This window comes from Pelmatolapia mariae, linkage group LG4 (assembly GCF_036321145.2).
Source record: "Pelmatolapia mariae isolate MD_Pm_ZW linkage group LG4, Pm_UMD_F_2, whole genome shotgun sequence".
Lineage (NCBI taxonomy): Eukaryota > Metazoa > Chordata > Actinopteri > Cichliformes > Cichlidae > Pelmatolapia > Pelmatolapia mariae.
This window is the reverse complement of record NC_086230.1, coordinates 5,556,267-5,577,168: the sequence shown is the minus strand read 5'-3', so window position 1 is coordinate 5,577,168 and position 20,902 is coordinate 5,556,267. Positions and strand designations below refer to the sequence as shown.

Genomic DNA, 20,902 nt, shown 5'->3' with positions numbered 1-20,902 from the left:
CTCTGTACTTGGTTTTTCTTCTACATGTCTCATCACTGTGTGTTGAGCTTCTATGGTAGCTACACCACTTAGGTGTTCCTTTTTGGCGACAATCTTTTACAAAATGTCCTCGGTTTCCGCATCCATGACAGGTGATTGAGGTTAAATCAACCTTCATCACATTATCTGTTTTTACTTTGTTGTCGAATTTCTCGGTTTCCTCATAACTTCGTAGGTTGCTTTTGAACTGTGTGAATGTTAAATCTTCACTGCTTTGAGTTGTGTGAATAGCAAATGGCTTGTAAGCTTCAGGAAGCCCCTTTAAAATCATAGCGATAATAAAGTCCATCACTGATGACTTCTTTTGCATTTCTTAGGGAGGTCACTGCTTTTTCAGCTCGGATAATATAATCTGTCACTCAACTCTGTGTACAGTGCGATGATTCTGGGCTTGCCTTTACTATCGTAGTGGTCACGTAGTATTTTTAAAGCTTTTCTTCCGTCGTCAGTCGCATCTCTCATTACCAGTGAAAGGCTTTTATCATCAAGAAACTGAATCAGTTCAGCGTAGCATTCAGCATTCTTCTCTGCATCTGGGTTAGTGGCTGATAATATAGTGTCCTTTAGACCAATGATCCGCATGTGGCCGAGAAACTTTGCCTCCCAGAGTTCGTAACTGTTTTCGTCTCCATTGAACACTAACCTCTGCCATCTTCCTCCTGTTGTGTCACGCCTGGGCCCATAACCTGTTGAGCTCAAAGAGTTTTCTTCTTCTTCGGCCATGTTCTCTTAATAATACACACTCTTGGTTGGTTGATTACTTTTCCCGTTTCTTTTATTGTCCGCAACACAGGAGGGCAAAACATACATCCATTTTTGGCAGTTCGCGCTTCACAACAACAAGGAACAGGAAGTGAAGTCATCTATGATCACCAAAATAAAATCATTTCCAAAATAAAATGACAATCAGAAAACGTCTTTTACAACACAAGATAAATTAATTTATTTACTTATGAGAACACAAATCTAACATGCTGTTTTCCACAGAGGAGGTGGGAGCTCTGTGGAACAAATCAGGAAGGCTCTTGGTGTACTCCACCAGCTCTGATGTCCGTCAGGCCATCACCATTAACAAAGCTGCCATCACAATGCTTAAAATACCTGATGGAAAGACAGAGATCACATGTTAAATGTCAACATTTATATTTACTGCAAGTGGTAAAAAGATTACACACTGATGTGTTATGATATATGCATTTTATTCTTGCACAAAAGCCTGAACATTTTCCCTGATCACAAAGATGAGTGAATTATGTAACACAAAGTTTCATGGAAACTGTGCAGTTTTGTCTTTGACCAGCAGGTCGAGCCCTGTATCAACAAGATTCACAATAACAGATAGGAGATATGTTAAATATTTTGATCTGATGGCAGCAATCACTTAAAAAAGATAGCATTTATTTACCTCTGTGTCACATCCTGTCTTTCTTTAGCAGCAGTCATTAAGTGTCTGAGATCTCAGGAGACCTTTAGCAGCATTTACTGAAATAGGGTCTGTAATCTTGTTAGAACTTGCAGTTAATATAAATGCTTTCCAGCATGGCTGGTTAATGCTTAATGAGAAGCTCGTACACAGCAGTAATCATCTAATGGAAAGCTTTTACTTATTTGCTTGGTTAGATCCAGGGGGTGATTTTTTATTTTATTTTATTTATTTTTTTGTCAGCTGGGTTATTTTTGTTCTGAAATTGTCAGTCTGGTATCACTGGATTTGCTGCTGTGTTTTGCAATTTTTCATTTGATAAAAGCCAGAATATTTACATTGTACGTGGTGATGAATAAATTAGGTAACACAAAGTGTCACTGGAACTCTGAGTGCAGTTCCATCTTTAACCAGTTGGTGGTACCCCAGATTAACAGTCTCTACAGTGGTAGGAGGAGGCTGTCTTCAGTTCTAAAAACGCACCTTCCTCTGAAATATTCACAATAAAGCATTTAATCAGAAATTCTCCTCAACATTTGGTACAGACCAAAATCAAAACTTGTAATGATAAATAATTTTAGTATTATTTGATGTCTTCTAATGTTAATGTTTTGCCAGCTTGTCTACTGGAGACAGTCCAGGATAAAATGAAAACAAGTTTAACTGTCTAGTGTTTTTGATATCATGCTGTTACAGCGTGCCCACACAGAGGTGTTGTGTGCTTTAGCACAGTGTGGCTTGTCATAATAAGAAGATAATTTAACACATTGAAACACACTTTACATGAAACGTTAACGAGCAAAAGTGCAAACTGTTCTAATAATGTGGGGGCGTGACATATAAAGAGATTAGTAGCTCATTTTAACCTTCTGATCCACTGTTCTCCTGGGATCTCACTCGTTACCTGCTGAGGAGCTGATGTACTTTATTATTTTAGTGGTCAAATTAGACATCAGTGTTTGTTTACAGTACAGGTCCAGATCCAGGTGACAGCATGTTAAAAGGATGTTACGGGTCAAGAAGCAGCCTGTATTCAATCTGAATATTGCTGATACAGATTAGTTTAGGCTTTTATTAGTTTGTAAAGTTTGTTTGACTGTTATATTTAACCTTTGGCAGACAGCATAAAGACTGAGAGGAGGTTAGAAATGAAGAAAACAGCAAAAAGAGAAATACTGAGCAAAAAGTGTAGTGGACGTTTAATCAAAGTCAAAAACAAATATATAAAGCCAGTGTTGATTGTTTTGGCAATATTCACCAATAATGAGTTCACATAACTAAGCAGATCCCCTGCCTGCCTTAAGATAAGGGCAGGCAGGGGATCCCTCATTCTGAATACAATATAACATATTGTATTATATACAATATAAGATTTGTGTTATTTTCTAGTTTAACACTATACATTTGTGTGCAACTGGAATGGACAGAGAGATGGCAGACTGTAAAAGAGCAGGAAGAACAAAGTAAGCAAATGGGCAGATAGTGAGGTGGGAAAACAGAAAATAAGATTATGACATGAATGGTAGCATTTAAAAAAGTGCATATTACTCCAAACAGAGGTTGGTTGCCGCTACAAATCTATTCACCACTGATATCCTGTGTTGGGTCTGCACAGTAAGGGGAGAATTAGTTCAAAATGTTCATGTAAAAGCAGCTCTATTTATAGTTTGCTTCTTGTCCAGGTGTATGGAGTGGCAGGGTAAAACTTAGACACTTCAGTAGGTTGTCAGTAGTATAGGACTGGCACTATCGTGGGGGAGGAGGGGTGGGTGGGGGGTGAGGTGAGGGGGTATGCCCCGCTCACCCCCATCAGTGGGCTCCAGGACTGGCACCTTACGCACGAACGAGCACGCGCACATGCACGCTCACTCATCCAAAAAGTGGCACAATGGGAGAGCGTTTTAATTAGGTTTATCTGTTTTATAAAGTGATATTTCACTGTGAATTTATCTTTCTGTTTTATCCTAACAACATGGATAAGCCTTATAGAAAGACTTTGTTTTTAGACAGTTGACCTGAAACGGCAAATTTTGTTGGGTTAGTTAAGCCAACACGTGGTCACAGGTGCTGCAATGCCTTTGGTGTACATTGTCACATTGTTTTAACAGCAGTGCTTTGATGCCTTTTTCAGACTTTATAACACTGTGTATCTTGAGAAATGGGGGAGATGGAGTCTTTTTGTCTGTCTTTGAGGATGGGGGACGAGGCATAAAGGTTGATAAGAGCCAGCGAACTCTTCTCACCTGGAGTTTGTGTGAACAACTTTTGAGGTTTTTGATCTGGCAAAGGTCTCTCTTCAATCTGATCGCTGGCTGTTTATTGTTTTTAAGTTAGTGAAACATAGTGTGAATCTTTTTTGTTAATTCAGTATTTTTACAGGTTGTAACTGTGTGGTCTTTCTGTCTTTCTTGGAAAATGTAGGTCAATTTGTGAAATTAGACCATGCACCACCCTTCAGAAGTGCCAGCGTTGCCAGTTTCATGTGTCCTCTGTTAAAGAAACTGATTTTTTTTGTGATTCATTTATTACAATTTCAGTTTCTGGGAAGTTTTCAATGTTCCCTCCTGTGGCTATGAACAGTAAGCCTGGTGCAAGTTTTTGGTTTTTTGTGAAACTGAGGATGGTTGTGGACAATTTCGACTGCACTGTTTGATTTGAGTTTCTTGTTGGATCACTTTCTTTAATTGTTAATCCTCTGGGAGCAGTGAGGACCCAAACTAGGACTTACAAGTTTTGCCGTGCCCCAGGGGCCAGTGCGAGGTTGTGCTGCAGATCCCAGCATGAAAGCTGAGGGTCCAGCCAGCCAGTGGAAAGACCGGTTGATGCCTGGATGTGCGTTGGAGCCTTTGTCACCCGCACAGAGCATTTCTGACAGTCGGGCATTGCTTATGTAAAAGAGAATAGCAACAACACAGCGTTTTTCTCTGCTCCAAGACATCCAGTCCTTTCACACGGTAAGCATGTCTGTTATAGCCTGCGCTCTTTATTTGAGAAAGTGTCCCTAAACTATTGTTGTTCATACTTACTGAGTTCTCTAACTACTATATCAGTAAACTTTTTGAACAAGAAAGGTATCTACTATGTTCTATTTAAATCCAGATTCCTTTTATAGTTTGCAGTGAAATTTGTTAAACCATTGCTTAACGGGCCAGAAGTGCAAGTCACTCTTTACTAACACACTGTAGATAAGTTTATTGCTGGACAACACAGCTAACAGCCTCACACACTTATTGAAATTTTGTGTGTAATGGTTTAGCTTCTTACACTTTACCCCTTTTCTCCCCAGTATCACAACAGTATGATTCCCCAAGTACGGCTCAGTAAACAAACAAGGACTCTAAAGTCAGAACAGAAAGATACAGTTGGAAGATTAATGATTGCGTTTTTATGATGCGTAGTAAACTACACAAAAAAAAAAGAGATTGTCTCTTGGACTTATGTGAGCGTCTTGCGTGTATTCAACACAATTGCCTCATGCTTTAAAGTTAAGTGTAACTATAAAATGTAGAAACTACATGATATGCAGAGAGGGAATATTAAATTGTTCATATCATGTTCGAGTGAAGTAAGTCAATAATATAGCAATGTTAAATTTCGCAACACCGCACATGATTTCCCCGCTTTGGATCGTCATCTCAGTCAAGTCGAGCAGTCGCCTTTTCTTTTTTTGGTATACCAAAAAAAGAAAATTGGGTGGTTGTTACATTTACAAAAGTCTAACTTGTAATTTGAACAAAATAATTTCATGTTTCTATGGTGAATGTAATGAAATCATGTAGGATCTATATGAAATTCAACAACTTAATTTGTTCTTGTTGAGATGACATGATACAATCTAGTGAGAGTGGTTAGTTGCTGGACTCATGAAATTCACAAGATCACATGAGATTTCAAACTGCAGGAAAATCACTGGAGTTATAAGAGGCAGATAACTACACACATACCACGTGTACGCTATTGCTATTTATTGTGATTTAACCTGTCAAGGACAAAAACGTACAGATTTCAAACTTCAAGTTTCACCTGGATTGGTGGCGTGTTGGTTTGTGCTGTTGCCTCACAGCAAGAAAGTCCTGGGTTCAAATCTACAATCTGGTTAGTTGGCAGTGGGTATTCTGGTTTCCTCCCACAGTTAAAAGTCATGTAGTTATTTGAGTTAGGTTAATTGGTGATTCCAAATTGCCCATGAATGTGAGTGCATGTGATAAACTGGTGAGCTGTCCAGGGTGTACCCTGCCTTGTAACCTATCACTTCTGGGTTATGCCCCTGCAACCCGGATAAAGATAGGAGGATGGTAGTTGTTGTAAATCCATTCAATTTTTATGTTAACCAGACTCTAGACTTTGTTGAACGTTATGTAATATTAAGACAACATATAATATTTAAATTACCAAGTAGTATCGGGTTATTGAAGTTATTGAATAGTGTTGGAATAAAATGACAAAATATTGAAGGATTTCAGTGTACCCCCTCTTCTTCTTCTCTGTGTTGTTGTTGTTGTTCGTGTGTGTGTGTGTGTGTGTGTGTGTGTGTGTGTGTGTGTGTGTGTGTGTGTGTGTGCGCGCCTTAGAAGTCAAATTATACATTAGCCTTACTTACAAAAAACATTTTGAATTTAATTTAGAACTGAGATTCTAAGTTGTAAGCATTAATCTTATGCTCAGCCAGGAGTATGTTCCCCCACTTTCACAATCCTAAGGTGTCAAATCCACGACCCACAACAGATGGCTTGTTACACGTGGGCGAGAAGGGCAAACCACCCTTTACTTAAACAGGCTCACACACCACAGATTGTTGAAGTTCTTGTGCACACTGGTTTTGCCGCATAGGTAACTTCCACTTTTTGATAAAGATCACTCCATCTGCATATTTCTTAAGAAATGAAGCATCTTTGCGTGTAGACGCAAGCGATAGGCCTATGTTGTGTGTGTGCGGGCCAGACGTGGTCTGCGTGAGTGTGACTGATTGTTGTCTTGTAATGGAGACTAAACTGTGTAAGTCTGCCTTGAAAGAGGATGAAATACACTGCAAAGTTTTTATTGGGCAGCACGTGGTGTGTGGATCGTTGACGAATGAAGTGAAATTGTGCTCTAAAGCAGAAGTGAGTGTGAGTGTGTCTGACGTCACGGTGTGTGTGAAAAGGTATCCAGCTGGGGCAGACGTGATTCTGCAGGTCACCTGCCCAGCGGACAAAGAAATAAAATAGTTGTGTGGTAAATGATAGCACGAAGAGTGTTTGGTGTTTCTCAGCCTGAAACAGCTGTAATGTACTTTCTGTTTTTGAGAGAGAGAGAGAGAGAGAGAGAGATGTGTGTGTTGTTTTAAGCAGTGATGAGAATAATGAAAATGTGATGAGAGAGGAACACAAAAACATACAGAAAATACATCAACCATACTAACCCTACATGCACATACACATACAATGATACTCATGAAGACCAAACAGCATCTTAAGCATAAGATTCTGTTTGTCATCTTGTCCAAGTCACTAGTAAGATGAAAGTGATACATAGACTAGTGGACTGAATATTATAGGAGGACAGATCACCGCATCATAGAGGAGAAAACAGAATGCTGATGAGGGGTCTTAGATGAGTGAGCTGATTGTGAGTTTCTGGTGTGTGAAGAAGTTTTACCATGGCACACATTTGGTTATATGAGAAGAAACTTATTATGTGATGAGACAACAGGGTTATGCTGTATGTTGTGTGTGGCTGATTGGATGAATGTTTGAGATTAAACTGGCTGTTGATTTGTTTTTTGTTACTAAGTTGAGCCTGCCAATTGGGTTGGTATGATTTATCCCCCTGGCATGAAAAACACGTGTCATGATTTAAACAAGGTCTTTCTTTCTTTTGCTTTCCTTTATTTTCTTTCTTTTCTTTTTATTTTGTTACTTTCATGGTGCATTGAAAGTTTCGTTTGATGATCTCTGTTTGAGCAGATATGCACGATTAGAACAGAAACGCTATACGACTCGTCGTCAAGAAAACTGTTGCAAAAGTGAGTTTCTCCAAAAATTAAAATGGGCTCAGGAGAAAGCCACTTATTTGGGACAATCAGAAAACAAGTCCCTGGGAACTGACTGACTTAACACCATTGTGTGAAGTTAACCCCCACCTGACAAAGGTGTGGACGTATCTCTGTGTGTGTCTTCTGTTGCAGGAACAAAAGGAGACCACAAGAGGAAACTTGGGTCACAATTCTATGTGAACTCTGCAAATTTAACCTTTTTTACTTTAAATTTTTCCTGTGTCTGTGAATTCACCATGAGTGTGTTATTACAGTTTTTCTCGATTGCTTAAACACTATAACCAGGCCTCTAAACTAAAATTTCAAAACCATAAACGCTATTGGTCAAAAAGCTCACCCATTTCCCTGAACTATAAACACTATTCCCTGCTTTGACACATGACTCAAATTTGGTGAACTGGTACTGCAAAACTCTACACACAAATCCCTACATTTTACAGTGCTTACACCATGTAGTCATGTAGAAAGCACTAGCATGCAATAATGTTAACGTAAGTCAGCATAGCTTGAGCCCAATTAGCACACAATTAACCAGGTGGAAACACTAGGAGTCAAAATTTAGCACACACCAATCAGAACCTGCGATGGATAGATAAAAGGGCCAAAGTCAGCTCATTCAGGTTTGAAACAATGGATCCAAAGAGATGCAAAGGAAGAGGACGTGGTGGAGAAAGAGGACGTGGTGAAGGAGAAGGACGTGGTGGAGAAAGAGGACGTGGTGAAGGAGGAGGACGTGGTGGAGAAAGAGGACGTGGTGAAAGAGGAGGACGTGGTGGAGAAAGAGGACGTGGTGAAGGAGGAGGACATGGTGGAGAAAGAGGACGTGGTGAAGGAGGAGGACGTGGTGGAGAAAGAGGACGTGGTGAAGGAGGAGGACGTGGTGGAGAAAGAGGACGTGGTGAAGGAGGAGGACGTGGTGGAGAAAGAGGACGTGGTGAAGGAGGAGGACGTGGTGGAAGAGGAGGAGGAGGTGGTGAAGGAGGTGGAGGTGGAGAACGATGGCGACAAGGAAGGGGAAGAGCAAGGGCACGAAGACAGTCAGTCTCGGATGAAATTCGAGCCACTTTAGTTGACCATGTCCTTGTCCATGGGATGACTATGAGGGAGGCTGGGCAACGAGTACAACCAAATTTGAGTCGCTTCACTGTTGCCTCCATCATCAGAACCTTCAGGGAGGAAAACAGGTAGGTGTACTTGCAGTAAGACTGCTTTGTACAGTAACGTTTAAGTTACTGAATTTATGTGTCTTGAGTTTCAGTATGTTTCCATTATTTTCCTGTAAAATGAATGTGTAACAGTTACAGTAATGAGTGCTTCTATTTTTGTAGGACACAGAGACGACCACCTGGTGGAGGCAGGTTAAGGCTTTTGTCGGAGGAGCAAGAGAGGGAACTTGTAAACATGGTAATTGCAAATAATGTAATCCGCTAAGGAGAGTGATTGAGGATGATCATCTTTTTCGAGGCATAAATGCCATCAGCCTCTCCACAATTGACCGCATCCGCCGAAAGAATCAATTCCGGATGAAACAGGCATACCGAGTCCCTTTCGAACGAAACTCTGACAGAGTGAAAAACCAACGTGTGGAATATGTTCAGGTATGAGTTTTGATACTGTATAAGGTATTGTGTACCATCACAGCATGGCAGTTTATGCTGCCATTTCAGCACTCTTGAACTTTGGTTCAGGGTACCGATTGACGCTACTGTGTTATGTGTTTTGCAGAGAATCTTTGAGATTGAAGGACGGCCTGTTCCCCATGAAATGATCTTTGTGGATGAGGCAGGTTTTCACCTGACCAAAAGAAGGAAAAGGGGGAGGAACATAATTGGCCATCGGGCTATTGTAAATGTCCCTGGTCAGCGTGGGGGGAATGTCACTATGTGCGCAGCCATCAGCCAACGAGGGGTACTCCACCGCCATGCCGTACTAGGACCCTATAACACTATGCTTCTCCTTGCTTTTCTTGATGGTTTAAGACAACATATGTTCCAGCTGGACTACAGGGAACCAGCACAGCCAGAGCAGCCTCACTACGTTGTTGTGTGGGATAACGTCAGCTTCCATCGCGCTGCTCTGGTTCGTGACTGGTTTACCAATAACCCAAGGTTTTCTAATATCTTTCTGCCTGCATACTCCCCCTTTCTAAACCCGATAGAGGAGTTATTTTCGGCATGGCGGTGGAAAGTGTATGACCGAGAACCTTATGTCCGTGTTCACCTCCTTCAGGCCATGGAAGAGGCCTGCCTAGACATATCAGTAGATGCATGCCAGGGGTGGATCAGGCATGCAAGAGGATTTTACCCCCGCTGCCTGGCTGGGGCCAATATAGCCTGTGATGTGGATGAGATTCTCTGGCCTGACCCAGACCAAAGACAAGATGCTGTGGTGGGATAATGTTTCTGGTGTGTGTTGTACTGTATAGTACATGAATGACAATGTGCCACTGTACATACATTGGTTGCGTCTTTTGTGTTTATCATGTGACAAGGGTTTTGAAGGGGAGAACCATAAGCAACCTAATTGTTTTGGAACTATTGTTTTGAATTAATTGTACCAGTGTGCAAAACTCTGTTGTAGTGTGTGTGTTTTTGAGGGCTTGTGTTTGATGTCTGAGGGCAAAGTTCGGTTTTTCAGCAGGAGTGAATAGTTTTGGGTGTAGAGCTTCATTTTGACCTGGAAATAGGATGTTTGGGGAATTGAGTGAGATGTTATGGATTTGTGTTTACTGTTGTGCGGATATGAGGCGTAGTTTCAAGAAATGTGTTTTAGCAATCGAGAAAAACTGTAACTACTTTGTGTTGCTCACAGAGATTACTGTGAGAAAGAGTGTATACACCTGCGCAGCGCTAACATTTACTTCTTTTTACAGCAGAGTGTTAACTTTATGACCTTTTTACAGCACCTCTGGAATCTGGATGGCCGACACCTGATAACCAGGATGAACCGTGTGTTTGGCTAATGTTTGTTTTTCTTTAAGAGTGCTTGTAAAGGATTCAGCACAGACAGACAAGTGACAATTGAACAGATGTGCAGTGGTTACAGAATAGTTGAAAATGGGGCTCATTAGCTGGCCACTATTGAGCTCACAGTGATAAAATGAGTGGAGTGACATTGCTTAAGGAAAGTCACCTATTAAATTGTGGAATAAATTGGGATGATTCATGATTTGGGACAAATTATGGTAATAATAGTGATTTAATGATTGGAGAAAACCTGCACATGATATTTGTCTTTTATGCTGAATACTTTATTACTCTTATGATCTATAGTTGGTTGAAAATGTGAAGTTTGATTTAAAGACTTTGTCTTCCAGGATACAGGCTCCAGGTGGAGCTGGGAGTTAAACAAGCTAAACATTTAATTGCTGACTGATGTTTTTACACAGGGTCACAGGTTGGAGTATGGCGGCTCCAAAGGACAAACCCTGGAGATTTTTTTTTAGGGAGACTGTGCAACATTCTTGTACATGTCTCATTGGGGAGTTGACACATGGCAGAAGCCATGTGGCGAGAGGAGTGTCATTTTAATTTGCAGATGTCGTGAGATGCCATGACGAGAAGGAGTGACTGAGAGGATCGTCCATAAGATGGAAGCTGAGGCCTGGAGAGAGGCTTCAGGAGGATCGGAGATCACCTTCAGCGCAGAGAGCTGTGCTACTGGGCTTCCAGGAGATCGTCATGAGGAGACTCTGCACAGCAAAATCTTAAATAAGATGAAAGAGTTTTGACGTTGACGTTGAGGAAGACAACTAAGGTGTACGTCGTGCTCTGCCTTAAAAATCTTCAGCAGCGTTGGAACATGAGAACCTGAGGGAGCGTGCCAGGCTCCAAAAAGTGACACCGCAGAGGAGGTCCAGCGATGGACTTGTGGTTCTGTGAACAGCACAAATGCCAGGTGACTGTGAAATAACTAACAGCACTTTTTCCACAAGTGAAGCCAGTAACTTCCTATCCTAAAAGATTAGCTCTAGTTGCTTGTGCTTTACCTCCATGCGTGAGATCAATATGTGCAGCAGCTTAAGCTGTACAATGTTTCAGGATATAGTTTTTCACCTTTTTGACACTGTTAGTTCCACACGAGGTAGATGTCTACTACTGCAGACTAAAATTACATTTCTGTCACCTACAAGACGCTTGTCTTTAATGTTACTGTTACGTCAACCCTTTTTGCCAACAAAAGAAGAGGGCGCTTCTCATGAGTGTGGAGAGCACGTAGAGAAGGAGTGTAAGCCAGGGATGACTTAATAGATGTGCTACTTGTTGAGGGAAAGGTTTGGTTTGTTGATGGTTTGAGTTTTACAACGGCAGAGGGACAGGCTAAAACAGGTTTTACTGTAGAAGATAGTGAGAAAGTTATCTGTGCAGGACAACTAGCATGTTTCATATTTGCTTGAGCAGCAGGGATGCTAGCTTTAACGGAAGCGTGTAAAGCTGCAGAGAACCAAGATGTGACAATATACACTGATAGCCAGTATGCATTTGCTACAGTACATTTCTTTGTAGTGCAGTGAGTGAGACGAGGTGTGACAACCTCTACAGGGAAACCTGTAGAACACGCCAAACTCTTGCAAAATCTGCTGAAGGCAGAGTTATTATCCAGTAGAATTGCCGTTTGTAAATGTGCAGCACAAATGTGAGGGAAAGATCCAGTTGCATTAGGGAATGCTTTTGCAGATAGGATAGCAAGAGAGGCAACTTTAGGAGCACATGGTGTTAACATTTTAGCAATGCAACACCAACAGACATTGCCTATTATGCGGAATGCACTGGTAGACATGCAGGCCACTCATCTACTGCAGGGAAACAGTTGTGACTTATAGAAGGAGCGAGCTTGCAGGATGGTGTTTATTATCTGTGTGATTGTAACGGAGGGAAGGTGTTTTTTATTCGCACAGATGTTATTAAAAGGAGAGAAACCCTCCTAAAAACGGACAGAGCAGTAGAGCAGCCAAGGGAATTCACACAAATTTAAAACTGTAAGGCTAAAATACAATTTATTGCATTTAAACAGTTAAAAATATAAAATAAATTAAAACAGCCCTGGCCAGGGGGCAACAATAAAAATCAATAAAACACAAAGATTAAAAGTCCAGTGGCGTCCGCCACGGTATAAAAGTCACTACAAATCCGGTGAAGTGATACAGGAAGGGAACCCGGCGGCGTCCTCGCCTTCCTCTCCGCGTTCTGCGCCCCAATGCGCTAAAAAAAGGAAAGGCAGCAGCAGTCACTACTCTTTTAGGGAGCTATCGTTCATTAAAAGGGGACAAGTCACAAAGACTTACCCCGGGTGGGCAGAGCTCTCAACTCTGCCCGCCGCTTCCTTGTGACCGGTAAATGGCACTGGCCCGCCTCGCCGCCTCTAATTCTTCGCAGACGCGTAATCTGGGCTTCCGTTGCTGCAGCCGTCGGACCACTCGCTCCGTGTCCTCGGTCGCTGTATCTCTCTCCCGTTGATGCAGCAATCGAACCGCTCGCCCCGCGTCGCTGGCTTTCCTTCCTCTCACGCCAAGCTCCACCAGTCTCTCCGCGGGCTTGCAGGCGCCGCCGCCTGACACCATTCGCTACACCATCGCTGCCGCTCTCTCTCTCAGGCCTCACCCTCTGTTAGTAGTCTGTGGGCCCTCTTATTCACCTCTGTGCCCTTCCAGGTGTATCGGATTTGTGATTGGAAGTGGGCGGAGTCTCTCCAGGGGAAGTTAATATATTCAATAAAACATGCACTAAAAATAAAAACACTCCACAAAATATAATCAAACCATGCAATACAAAAAATATAAATAAAAACACTTCATGTTAAAACACAGTAAAACACAACAACATGCAAAGCAAAATAACTTCCAAATAGAGTCAGTCCTTCCCTGGAAGACATCATACACCAATACTGCCTTAGAATTTGTATAAGACTGCTGCTATTTTGCGCCATGGGCTTTGCCATGTCGCAACAGGAGGGAGATGATGGCAGCAATAGTTTATACTTTAAGATTAAATACCTGAGCATATTAGCAGATTAGATGCTTTAAATGTTAAAAAATAAAGAAGTCTTGAGAACAAATGATCTGCCAGATGATTCTGTTTCTCCGCAGGAGCAGAGTCTGAAGTCTGGAGATTGGATGTTGATAAGGCCATGGAGAGGAAGTGCTGGTCCAGTCCATGGTGAAGAGGTTCCTATCGGATGCTGCTGACGACGACCACAGCAGTGAAGATTGCTGGAAGGAACACTTGGATACATCAAGCGCACTGCAAGACGGTGACACACTTCCTGGCCGACTCTGGGTGATGGTGAAAAGTCCAGCGGTACAAAGGGGGGAGTATATCTCTAGGACCTCTCGTCTCAATCCTGGTGAAGAAACCAACGGATCCTGAACCCAACTTAGAATGCCTGGGAATGTGCTGTTCGCCTTCTTGTGCCTGTGGACCCAGAGTGGGATGACAGGAGAGCACTGAGACAGAGCAAATCACACCCAGTACCCGCATGGGTTTTCAACCAATTACTGGTGGCAGTTTAAGAACACAGCCACTCACATAAAGAACGAGACCAATGGTTATGCTTGTGATGCCACTGGCTACACATTCTTCTGGACTGTGGCCATATAGCATCACTGAGAGCGAGACAGTTGTTTGGTTGCCTTAGCAACACATCCAGGAGTAAACGTACTTGGAACATTGCCAACTTTTCAACTGCTCTGAACCTGACTGGAAGGTTAATTCACCAGTAGCTGGGAAGGTGAACTGCTCTGGTACGACAGACCTGCTAGTCTGACTCCAAGTATCTGACTCACTGCAGGACATTGAATAGCTAAACGAACTGGAAACAGGCCAGTTGCCTATGTGTATGAAGGGCAATGGATTAGTCCAAGTTGGAGATTTACCATGAAATCTGTGCAACGTCACCTATTCTTTGTGTCCTCTGCAAGAAGGATGCAAACAGAGAAGCCTTTTGTCTACATTTGCATCATAAACACTTCTCTAAGCTGGTTGAGGTTGTGAGCCAAGAAGATCAAAACACCTTGATCCAATTTCCTTTACAAAGCTTTTCCTGTGGTGACAACAGGACAGGAGGAGAAGTTGTAAATGCGGATAATTCACCAGTTGACTCTAACCCCCACAGGATGCCTATGGTGAAAAGATCTGGGGGGTTGATAGGAGTCATAAAGAAGGGTGTTGACCAGGCTACAGCTTTGAAGTTAGCTGAGAGCCACATGGACAAACAATAAAGTCAACTGATGTGTTTGAATGCTTATGTCTGTATACAGCTAGATTGTAGTGACATATGATTTTTGAGTATGTTGATTCTTCTTGTTTGACTGTTACATTCCGTTGTTTATTTGCAGAAATACATAATGAATCGCACGACAGGAGTAGATGCACCACAAGGCTGGAGAGCTTGGTTAATGTCTGGTCCTTGGTGGCATCTTCTTTTGAAAATATCAATTCCTGTTTTTGGACTGTTGACATTTGATTTGCTTATGTATAGGATGCATTTTACAGTGTATAAGATCAATGCTAACTATAATGATTTCCTAATACATTTGTTAATTATCTACTTTTAGAACAATATGAATTGACTGAAATGAATGACATGATAGAAGCCTGTGTATAAATGACGCCTGCACTGAGATTGTCAAGCAAGAGGTCAATGGCTAAGAATATACTACACAGGAATAATTTGGAGCATAAAAATCACAAAATAGGAGGGAATGTTAGAGTGAATTGTTAAATGTTTGTCATTTTTATGCTTACCATCCCTACGAAAGGAATTTCACTGTCCCCCTCCCCAGATTCTCGAGGTTCTGGGTGGGGGGCTGTAGTCTTTTATTACAGGCAACATCCTTGTGAAGGTCTTTTTTGATGTAAGCTTCCTGCCCAGCAGGAGGTCTCACACACACACACACACACACACACACACACACACACACACACACACACACACACACACACACATTCTTACTTACATACAGAAGTTCACACATATACATACAATGCCTTAGAACTATGTGGGCGTTGCTTTGCTGTGTTTTGTGTGAACTGTCTCTCAATAAAAGGCAGCGAGAGGAGGCCGGATTTGGGGTCATTTTCGTGCTGGACACAGATGAGGCCTCCCTTGCGCAAGTAATCGATCGAACGCTGTTGCCTTGTTTTCTTTCATGATGAATAAGTCTCTAGAACTAGCGGGGTTTGTGGGAACAGACCCAACAATTCTTAAATCCCATCGAGGAGTTCTTCTCTGAAAAGTGTACGACCGTCATCCTCATCAACAGGCAGCCCTTTTACAGGCAATGGAGGAGGCATGTGGAGATATTGACCAGGCATCATGTCAGGCCTGGATACGGCATTCAAGGAGATATTTTCCCCGGTGCCTTGGACTGGAGGATATCGCATGCGATGTGGACGAAATTTTGTGGCCGGACCCAGAAAGACGACATGATGTAGGCTGATTGTCTTTTTTTCCCTTTTCTTTGTGAAATTCCTATTTTGTGTTCTGACTTTGTCTTGGTTTTGATGAGTGTGAATAAACACCAATACTTGAAGTTTGGATCCTTGTATGTTTACATGACACTATGACAAAAGTGTGACCTCAAATTGACATCTGTACACAGAGAAAGCAAAAGCCAGATGTGTTTTGTATTCATACCATCAGTGTGCAGTTGGCGCATTGTGTGCTTAGTAGATCATGGTTTGTGTGTACTGTTTGATACGAAAACACCATTTTTACGAAGGTGTGAAGAGTTAATCTAGCTGTGTTCGCTTTTGCAAGAGAACTACAATGTTTTGATAATTGGGTGACAGGTTTTCTTATTTGTGTGTAGAGTTTTGCAAAAATAGCCAATAGTTACAAAAAATGTGCTTAAGCAATCAGAAAAATTTTTAATTGTTTTTAACACTAGGTTTCACTTCGGTCCTTTGTATGTTATAACTTCACTCTTTTTGATGGCTCACTGATGGACCAGCCCAAGGAAGAGTTTTCAACACACTGATTGTACCACATACTTTGTACAATGCTTCCATTTGACAAAAGAGCTCTCTGTAGGCAGACAGGCAGTTCCTGGACTGGAGCAGACAGGAAATGTGCCACCTGTGTCGACCATAAACCCAGTTCATTTGTTAAAAAAATGAGAAGGAGTTTGTTATAAGTCCAGCAGTCGCCGGTCCAGAAATCCCAGGATGAAGCAGAGAGAGAGCACCCAGGGGGGTGGCTGACAGGTGATTCCATTCCTTTACAGATTTTGGGTCTGTTAAGGTTCATTTTTGAGGACGAGAGAGATGGTGGAGATCGGAATAACACACTGACCCTGTCAGGTGGAGTCAACGAATTTTAATGAAGCACACGCAGCGTGGGAGATGTGACACTGTATACAAACAGCAATCAGATCTCATCTCCAAAACGTCAGAACACAGTATTTATGCATCGGGGTATAACGCCCCCTCTTGCGTCAGATAAACACAATACATGCATACGTCAGATCAACACCACAATGACTTTTAACATAGTTTAAAAAGAACATTGTCTCGTCTCCATCCAGGTGTCTTCCTGTTGTGCCTGGACGCTCGCTTATCTGTCTGGAACATCAGGCACACGTTCTGCACAAACTGTCACATATGCACGCACAATTTTGCAGTTGCAAGCAAAACATGATTAACTTTCACCTATACATGAACCTCTCTAACTGTATGTGTGTGTATGTGTGTCTCGTCCTTAAATGCTCTCTCATCTCACCCGTTGCACTTCTGACCTCTCACCTCACCAGCTAGACCTTATAACCTTTCCACTCAACAGAAGGCCAGCACGTACACAACTGAAACTATATGTGTAATATATCGAATACATGTTTTAATCAAGAACCTCTACTAAAAGCTTAATCAAAAGATATAGATACATAAAAGATACTAAAGAATAAACCAGTGAGAGTCTCCTGAGACTCTGCTTTCAGTTTCACTTCCTGCCCTGCACACTCTGCACAAGCCTGTGTTTCCTGTCAAGACCTTTAGGCCCAGAGTATACTCAGTGGTAAGCCTTTTTCAAATAATGCAATGTAATCTGCCTATAAACATTTTGAGATTATAGATTCAACTCAACAGTTTAAAGTGGTTCTTCTTGGACCTATAATAAAGACTAATATGATACCAATATGTTTGAACATCTGAATGCAATATCCATAGTGTTATTAATAGAATGGTAATGATGATTATAAAAAATAGCAGCCAATAATAGCAGCAAAATATCCCTATATTCTACAGGTCGCAGGCTAGAGGGAGTAACATACTAAGGTTGAACAAAAACAACAGAGGACTAACTGTTGTCATACCAGAGAGGATAATCTGGCAAAGGACTGTGCACCAGTCGGCCCCTTATATACAGGAGAAACATCAACCCAGCTCACGTCTGTGAAGATTCTCAGTCATCCACTTCATCGTAGTCATATTCTGCTTCTTGGTCAATATGTTTGTTCTCCCCAGCTGTGTTCCCCGTGTTTCCACTGCGCTTGTGACCCTGATGTGTATTTATTGTGTGAGTTTTTCTGTGTTTGTTATCAGATTGTCAATTACTCTGCCATGTCCCAGGTCTCAGGATTCCCATGTCTTTTGTGTCTATGTTCCATTTATAATATCCTTAGTATTTAGTTTCTTCACAGTTTACCTTTTGCCTTTGTTTTGTACCTGCTCTTCAGCCTAAAAAAACAAATGAAACACAAAATGGGAGAGAGGGTGGGACACAAAAATGAGAACGAACAGCTTGTACATGGGGGTCATATGTAGATAGAGAACTGGAAGGAGTGTGTATAGAGGTGTGGTCCCGCCCTGGAAATTCAGATAAATTATCTCACCTTTATGCTTGTGGAGCACATTATAGACATTCGAAACCTTTTTTTTTTTTTTTGGCCTTTTCACAGCTTTATTTGAAAGGGTACAGTGAAGAGTGACAGGAAAGCACAGGAGAGAGAAAGGAGAAGACATGTGGCAAAAGGTCACGGGTCGGAATAAAACCCGGTCCGACCGCTCTCAGCCATGCAGCATATGGTCGCCTGATTCTCTCAGTGAGCTAAACCAGCGCCCATTTGTAACCATTTTGAGGCAAATTTCTCTCCATACATGCCACTGCCACCAATCTTGAAACACTGTGAAAAAAATTGGTGACATCTATGATTCAGAAGAATACTGCAACAGCTAGCAGTGAGCATAAATAATTCAATTCAATTCAGTTTCATTTATATAGCGCCAAATCACAACTAGAGTTGCCTCAAGGCGCTTTATATTGTACAGTAGATCCTACAGTATTAGATACAGAGAAAACACCAACAATCATATGATCCCCTATGAGCAAGCACTTTGGCGACAGTGGGAAGGAAAAACTCCCTTTTAACAGAAAGAAACCTCCGGCAGAACCAGGCTCAGGAGGGGCGGGGCCATCTGCTGCGACCGGTTGGGGTGAGAGAAGGAAAACAGGATAAAGACATGCTGTGGAAGAGAGCCAGAGATTAATAGCAGGTACAATTCAATGCAGAGAGGTCTATTAACACATAGTGAGTGAGAAAGGTGACTGGAAAGGAAAAACTCAATGCATCATAGGAGTCCCCCGGCAGCCTACGTCTATTGCAGCATAACTAAAGGAGGATTCAGGGTGCATTGAAGGACATGTCCTGGTCAAAAATGACTCCAAGGTTCCTCGCAGTGTTACTGGAGGCCAAGGTAATGCCATCCACAGTAAGAATCTAGTTAGATACCATACTTCTAAGATTTTCAGGGCCGAGTAATATAACCTCAGTTTTATCCGAATTAAGAAGCAGAAAGTTAGCGGCCATACAGGTCTTTATGTCTTCAAAACATTCCTGCAGTTTAACTAATTGGTGTGTGTTATCTGGCTTCATGGATAGAGTTGGGTGTCATCTGCATAGCAGTGAAAACGTATACTATGTCTTCTAATGATACTGCCTAAGGGAAGCATGTATAATGTAAACAGAATTGGTCCTAGCACTGAACACTGTGGAACAACATAGTTGACCTTAGTGTGAGAAGAGGACTCTCCATTTACATGCACAAATTGGAGTCCATAAGAAGCCATAAGAAGATCATTTGTAACCTTCACTAAAGCTGTTTCTGTGCTGTGATGAGCTCTGAAACCTGACTGAAACTCTTCAAATAAGCCATTCCTCTGCAAATGATCTGTTAGTTGTTTGACAACTACTCTTTTGAGGATTTTTGAAATGAAAGGAAGGTTAGTTATTGGCCTATAATTAGCTAAGACAGCTGGGTCTAGAGATGGCTTTTTAAGTAAAGGTTTAACTCCTGCCAGCTTGAAGGCCTGTGGTACAAAGCCAATTATTAGAGATAGGTTGATCAGATTTAAGATTGAAGCATTAATTAATGGCAGGACTTCTTTGAGCAGTTTTGTAGGAATGAGGTCTAAAAGACACGTTGATGATTTGGAGGAAGTAATTATTGAAGTTAACTCAGAAAGATCAATTGGAGAAAAAGACTCTAAATGAATATCAGTGGTACTGAAAGTAGCTGTAGATAATATTACATCTGTGAGATGATTATTGGTAATTTTGTCTCTAATGATTAAAATTTTATTTGTGAAGAAGTTCATGAAGTCATTACTAGTTAACGTTAAAGGGATGGTTGGCTCAGTAGAGCTCTGACTTTTTGTTAGCCTGGCTACAGTGCTGAAGAGAAACCTGGGGTTGTTCTTATTTTCTTCAATCAGTGATGAATAGTAAGATGTTCTGGCTTTGCGGAGGGCTTTCTTATAAAGCAGCAAACTATTTCTCCAGGCTAAATGATGATCTTCTAAATTTGTGACACGCCATTTCCTCTCCAGCTTACGAGTTATCTGCTTTAGGCTACGTGTTTGAGAATTATACCACAGAGTCAGGTACTTCTGGTTTGAGGCCTTAGTTTTCACTGGAGCTACAGTATCCAGAGTCAAACGTAGTGAGGAGGTAAAGATAATCAACCTCTGTTGGGGTAGTGTTCAGATAGCTGCTCTGCTCTATGAGCACTGAAGATGATAACAGTGGGTGCATTATATTCTTAAACTTAGTTACAGCGCTTTCAGAAAGACATCTACTGTGATGAAGTCTACTCTCCACTGCTGTGTAATCAATTATTGTAAATTTAAATGTTCTCAGGAAATGATCAGACAGGAGAGGGTTTTCAGGAAACACTGTTAAATTTTTAGGTTCTATTCCATATGTTAAAACAAGATCTAGAGTGTGATTAAAGTGGTGGGTGTGTTCTTTTACATTTTGAGAGAAGCCAATTGAGTCTAATAACAGATCAAATGCCATGTTGAGGCTGTCATTTTTAGCATCTACATGGATGTTAAAATCACCCACAATAATTATTTTATCTGAGCTGAGCACTAAATCAGATAAAAAGTCTGCAAAATCAGACAGAAACTCAGTG

General features: G+C 41.5%; 1 protein-coding gene across 1 annotated transcript in view; it reads right to left on the bottom strand.

Moving 5' to 3' along the window:
* Positions 1–382: 382 nt before the first annotated feature.
* LOC134625245 (beta-1,4 N-acetylgalactosaminyltransferase 2-like) overlaps positions 383–20,902 on the bottom strand; it is a 70,900-nt gene continuing 50,380 nt past the window's right edge. The window contains exon 11 of the mRNA XM_063470448.1: positions 383–1,140. Coding sequence (XP_063326518.1) covers positions 1,094–1,140 — 47 coding nt within the window. The 3' untranslated portion in view covers positions 383–1,093. The remainder of the gene's footprint in view (positions 1,141–20,902) is intronic.